This window comes from Pteropus alecto, unplaced genomic scaffold, assembly GCF_000325575.1.
Source record: "Pteropus alecto unplaced genomic scaffold, ASM32557v1 scaffold22, whole genome shotgun sequence".
In the NCBI taxonomy this organism is placed as follows: Eukaryota; Metazoa; Chordata; class Mammalia; order Chiroptera; family Pteropodidae; genus Pteropus; species Pteropus alecto.
The window spans coordinates 7074697-7080696 of record NW_006434839.1 but is presented as its reverse complement, the minus strand read 5'-3'; the positions used below and the strand labels follow the sequence as shown (position 1 = coordinate 7080696).

General features: G+C 37.0%; 1 protein-coding gene across 3 annotated transcripts in view; it reads right to left on the bottom strand.

Annotated features, from left to right (window-relative positions):
- Positions 1-6000, bottom strand: part of CHCHD3 (coiled-coil-helix-coiled-coil-helix domain containing 3) — a 256115-nt gene that overhangs the window by 159541 nt on the left and 90574 nt on the right. For all 3 annotated transcript variants that reach the window (XM_006910510.3, XM_025045860.1, XM_015588404.2), the window contains exon 4: positions 405-522. In XM_006910510.3, the coding sequence (XP_006910572.1) occupies positions 405-522 (118 nt within the window). The remainder of the gene's footprint in view (positions 1-404; positions 523-6000) is intronic.

Sequence of the window (6000 nt, the reverse complement as noted above, 5' to 3'; positions counted from 1 at the left end):
GTTCTGCCTTCATGTAGCACCTGACAAGTTAACAGAAGAAAGTGGGAGAAAAGAGTAAATTTTGAGGATATATTCAACATCCAAGGAGCTCCAGGGAATATTAGCACATGCACACACACACACACACACACACACACACAATATCCCTTCAGGTAAGAAGCATATACCTGTGTCTCTGTGTTGACCTTTATTTCAAATAATTCTGAAGTTACCTGCCTTAAAAAGTCTTCCATGGTTCTTCTCAGCAAACTGTCAACTACTTGTAAAAGGCAAATTCAAAAAAATCAAGCAAGGAGAACATGAATTTTATCAACACTAAAAGCTGGCAAGGAGTACTTAGCTTCCCTCAAACATCAGAGATTTCCTTGTAGACACGACATTTCTATCACGTCTTTAACGCTCACCAGGTGCTTTGCCTTAGCGCGTTCCTCCTCGCTTGATATCCTCTCCCGAAGAATAGCTCTGGTTAACTGCTCATTGGCGAAAGCCCTCTCTCGGTCCAGTTCTTTACTCTGCTTTAGTCTGAAAAGACAAAAGAAGGTCTAACTTATTTAAAAAAAAAAAAAAAGATTTTATTCGTTGACATTATTTTTTAATGAAATACGTAAATAAAAAGAGCTGAACTCATCTTAGCCTATAGTTTATCAAGAGCCAGTATAGTTCCTAGCAAATCCCCATACAGCCTTTACCCGAGCATTTAAAATAACAATTAAGACAAGTGAAGTTTATTAATTTGACTGCTAGACTAGTTTTACAAAGGTTTTCTTATGTGCAACTGAAGTCTGCCCACCTAAAAATTTCATCCCTGGTGCCTCTGTCTGCTCTCTGGAGATATAAGTAATAAATCTAATTAACAAGCCTGTCTCTTCCCCTCAAAACTGGCTCAAATCAAATGTTTGCTGAACACGCAGCCAGCACTAAGGGAGGCACTGATGACATGGTGCTGAACAACAAGGCCGTGTTCCTGTCCTCATAGATCTTATATTACAGCAGAAAACTAAAAACACAGTTTAGATGTCTTCCCTCCTGGCGAATTACTCCCATTTTCCAACAGTCCTCACATGCAAAGTTGGCCAGACCTTTCAACAGCAGGGCTCGTCACCTCTGGAACAACTCCGGTTTGTCCCTTAGGTCCGAGCTAAATGTAACTTGGCAGACATATTCTAGTAAAAGAGAACAGCAGAACGGCACCCCCAAGACCTCCACACCATGCCAGTTCTATTAATGAAGCATCAGATTGCATCAGGTTTATCCGTAACCCCATCACACAATTAGATCATATTAAATTGCAATCCACCAAAACCCCTCATTGTGCATGAAAAAGATAAATTATTTTGGCACTGATCTTCACCACAGTGCCTGGCACATGAGGGTATTCAGTGATCGCTGAATGAGAGTACATTTCAGTCTAATCTCCTGAACAAAGATTTTCTGATTGCCTTTTCTTCTTGGAGAGAATAACCCCTCTCTACCATCAAATTCCCAAAGGTAAAAGTGATGCTTTGAAAAGGTAAAATTATTATGTTGGTATAAGTGAAATTCTGAGTGAAATCTGCCTTCTAAGTGGGAATGATGAGCACCAAATTGAACTCGATACTAGTCTATCAAATTTTAGTTTTAAAAAGATACTTGAAAAGAGCAAAAGAAAATAAAACTTTCTGTTACTATTTTTGAATTGCTACATCATCCTGATGCCCTGTAATTCTCAGAAATCAATTATAACAGATAAAATCACCTTGTAAAATATATTCCAGTTATAATACTTTCCCCCTAAAGATTAAACCTGCATGTTTTTGTGTCTTGAAAAAAGATGAATAATAGAAACAAATTAAAATCTGCACTTTGAAATTCCTTAACGCAAAAGTAACCACTAGGAAATTTCATAGGCAATAAGCACAATTACACTTACACAAACCAAATTTCTCAATCTTACATCCGAATACATTTCACAATAAATTCAACAACATCATAATTTAAAACGTTAACTCACTGGAAATGTATGATTATAAGAGAATGACATGTTATTTCCCTAGAGTGGCGGTTCTAAAAGTGTGGGTCACTACTAGCTGCAGCATCGCCTGGAAACCTGTTAGAAATGCAGATTCTCAGACCCTATCCACACCTGTTGAATCAGAAACTTAGGGAGAAGGAGTGGGCAGCGAACTGTCTTTTCATAAGCCCTGATGCATCGGAAAGTCTTGAGAAACATGGCCTTCGATTACCAAAATATATTTTTACCTAAATAAATCCTGGAGATACATAAAAGGAGAGTAACATCAAAAATAAAGTGGTCCACATAAGAATATTGTACTGATAATTGCTGAGGTTACTGAATCAGATTAGCAAACTGTGCAGTGAAAGCATTTTTACCAGCATATCACCTGCAAGGAAAAGATATTATCTATTTTACATTTGAGGTGGAAACTAAAATACTAAAAACTACTATCATTTATGAGTCACCTACTAAATGCCCAGCACTGCACTATGCTCATAAGGCACTTTACATACACATGTAAAACTACGATAAAAATTATTAGTTCATGAGCATAAAATGAATTCTATACGATGAAATTTTCTCACATCTACTTTGGTATACCAAATTTTAAAGTATTGTTTATTTTAATAACCACTTTTTTTTTCTGAGTTTATTTGTACAAGGCATAAATTTGAATTACGAATGGAGTTAAAAGTGGCTCAACTTTTAAGAAATATCATAAAGTTTTGGCAGGTTAATGAAAAAGCAGCAAAAACATGAGCACAAAAGCCTTCAGTGCTATAATAAAAAATAAAGGTTCTTCAGCTTACAACACTTGGTACAGATGCACCGACTCTGGAGTTTGACTCCTGGGTCCAAATCAAGGCTCTACCACTTACTGGCTGAGAAGTAATTCTTGTTAACCTGAATCTTGCTCTTCTCCTGAGAAAAATGGATTGATGTAATACTTACCTCATAGGGTTCTATATACACAAAGCACTTAGCACAATGCCTATAAGAATAAGCACTCCACATGTTAGGTAAGTAGCAGCAGTAATAATAGTACCCACTATGGGGTTGGGAATCCAGAAAAGGCAGTGATGTCCTGAAAAAGAGAAAATCTCCAGATTCACCCAACACGCAGTGACCACATACAGCTTTGTCTTCTCTGCTTTCCCCTCCTCCCCCCCCAGTTTTCACCCAAAAGTTCTGCTTTATTTTTATTATCTTCAAAGGCTTCTAAAATCAAAACTTGACAATGACCCAGCAGCCCTATCTTATCACAGGGTCCTTTACTTCTTCCCCACCTGCCTATACGCTCTGTGAGGACCAGTTTTTAGTTCGCTGTATCATCCCCAATGCTTTTAACGGTGCCTGCCACAAAATAAGTGCTCAATGAATACTTGCTGAATCCACGCATGCATAAAGGAATGAATGGCATATTTCCAACCACAGACAAAAAATGAAAAACTAGCTGCAGAAAACAGAAGACTGCGGGATTTAAGAAACAACCAGAAGACAAGATGAACCTTGCCAAGGGCCAATCTATAAGTGTCACAAGTGTGATCGGATCCCAGTCTTCACTAAATCACTTAAAACAGAAGGATGTTATAATATTTGCATTATAGAAAGCTGTTCTATATTTCACAATATGAGAGCCTCTGGAATATCGATGCCTAACTGTGCTTAGTTCTTGGCTGCAGAGAGATTGACAGTGGTGGAAACTGACTAAAAGGAAAATTGTCTTCCCTTCTTAATAAATTTTTACAGTTATTTTCATTTATCCTTACGAACAGACCTGCATCCTTAGGAGCCTGGCAGTAGGACCTAGAACGAATTCTCATCACCTACCAGCAACTTAGCTGCACATCTAATAAACTTCAGTTCTCCCAGCTTTAAAATTTGAAGGTTGAACTATATAATGTCAAGGTCCCTTGCAGTTAAAAGTTTTGCAAACATCATACATTAAATATATTATTCCTCATTCCTTAAAAACTCTCAAGAAAGGTGGTGGCAGGGAATAAATGAAACAAAGAAGTATTTTCTCCAAATTTTATACTTTTCATTCAATGGGCATTCAATTTCTAGTCTCATCCTTAGAGTTTCCTATTGCTTGATAAAAACTATATGCTAAGTAAGAATAAACAGACTCACAAATTCATTCAATATAATTAGTGGGTGACAGACAGTATTCTGATTACTGAGAACAAAATGACAAGAAAAGAGACACAGTCCCTACCCTTATGAAGCTCAAACTCTGATAAATGCATTATTTGTAAAAACACAAGGCTATGAAACTATATGGGTGGGAGATGATATCTGAAATGAAATCTAACATATTAACTGAGCAACATGGGGAAGGAGAAAGTGTCTCAGCTGAGACACCAGCTGGGTCCAGAATCACTGAGAAAGGATTTTCTAGAGTTCTGTGACTGCTGTTTCAGATACCAAAGGTTGGCAGATCTAGAGTCACTGAGGGAAGACTCTTAAAACACACACACACACGTACACGATTATCAATACAAATTAATGCAAGGCTTGAAAGGATCCACTGAAGCTTAAATCTGCCTTTGCATTTTAGAAAATTTTAGAACACAGTTTTGTTTTCTTTCAAATTATTTTGGAGGGCCGTTTCAGATAAAGGGTATAACTAATTGAGGGTTCCTTTTTTACTTTAGAAGTAAAAGCAACAGATTAGAAATTTCTAAATTATATTATTTCTCATTTCCCCAACTCTCCCCTCCACAAAATTCATTTACAGCAATATTTTCTTCTAATAAGTTTCCTCTTTCACTGAGTCATTTAGGTCATTTAACAAATACGACTACTCTGCAAAGAACATCTGTTTGTATTCTCAGAAGCTCCTAATTCTTTTCAAAGCTTCCTCTCAGGTGCCCTTGGTTTTACAAACCATCAAACTATTCTATTCAGTGGCCATGTATGGAAGGTGGACGTCTGCATGATCAACCAATTTTTCTCTTATTTTGAGCCGAATGAGATGACCCTGCTTGCTGGGCCTCACTGAAAGCTACCCAACCAGTGCTGGAGGCTCCAAATCAGAAGCCAGGTTGTTCTGTAAACACTGCACAGGGCAATGAAGAGTGAGCGCCCGCTGACAGAGAAAGAAGGCAACACTTCGCTTTTACAAGGTCCCTGTTAGGTGAAAAGAAGGTGAGAGATAAAATAAGTTTCATTATTAGCTTAGATTTCCAAAGATTTAAGAATTATCTCAAAATAAAAGTAAACATACCGAGTATCTTGGAGAATACATTCCCTTTTATTTATTGGCATTTCCCACTTAATATTTCAGATCTGTCGGTCTAATAGTATTCAACATTAAGCCCGTGATTTAAGTTTCATTTAAACTTCCTTCTTTTAAATACATATCTCTCCTCATTTAAATTCTCTAGAGTTTTAAGCAAAGAAGCAGGAATTTAGAGTAAACTTTTCTTATTTGCATTAAGTAATTGGATAGCTTGCCTAAGCTTAATGAAACAAATACCAGTCAGCGCTGCCCTTACACCGCAAGCCCTAGCAACTTAGCTCTTTTTCTTAGAATATTCTCCATCAGGTGAGAGATTTAAGATACATCAGCAAAATCGATTTCTAACCAGGCACATCTCCAATAATGAATATTATTAAAACATGTTCTTTTAAATGGAAAAAAAACCAATAATGATAAACTCCACAATATAGGGTTAGCTCTCATAGATATCTGGTATATAAAATCTAGTTCTATATCTTTCAGTTTCTACATAAAAACTAACCAATATCATTTTATTCCAAAGAAACGAAAGAGTTTAAGAAAGTGGGAAAGGCATTTTCAAGATAACTTTCGCTGGGCGTTTTTTATATATTCGACTTCGTTATCTTTCATGGAGGAGGCATTACTATCTCCCTTTTTTTTACGTGAGAAAAACTGAGATGTGGAAAAGGACACAGGAGACATGAAATGACCTGATCTGATTCCGAAGGCATGCTTCTTAAACCTCCTAAAGAGTACACCCCTACAGCCCTACAGGAAT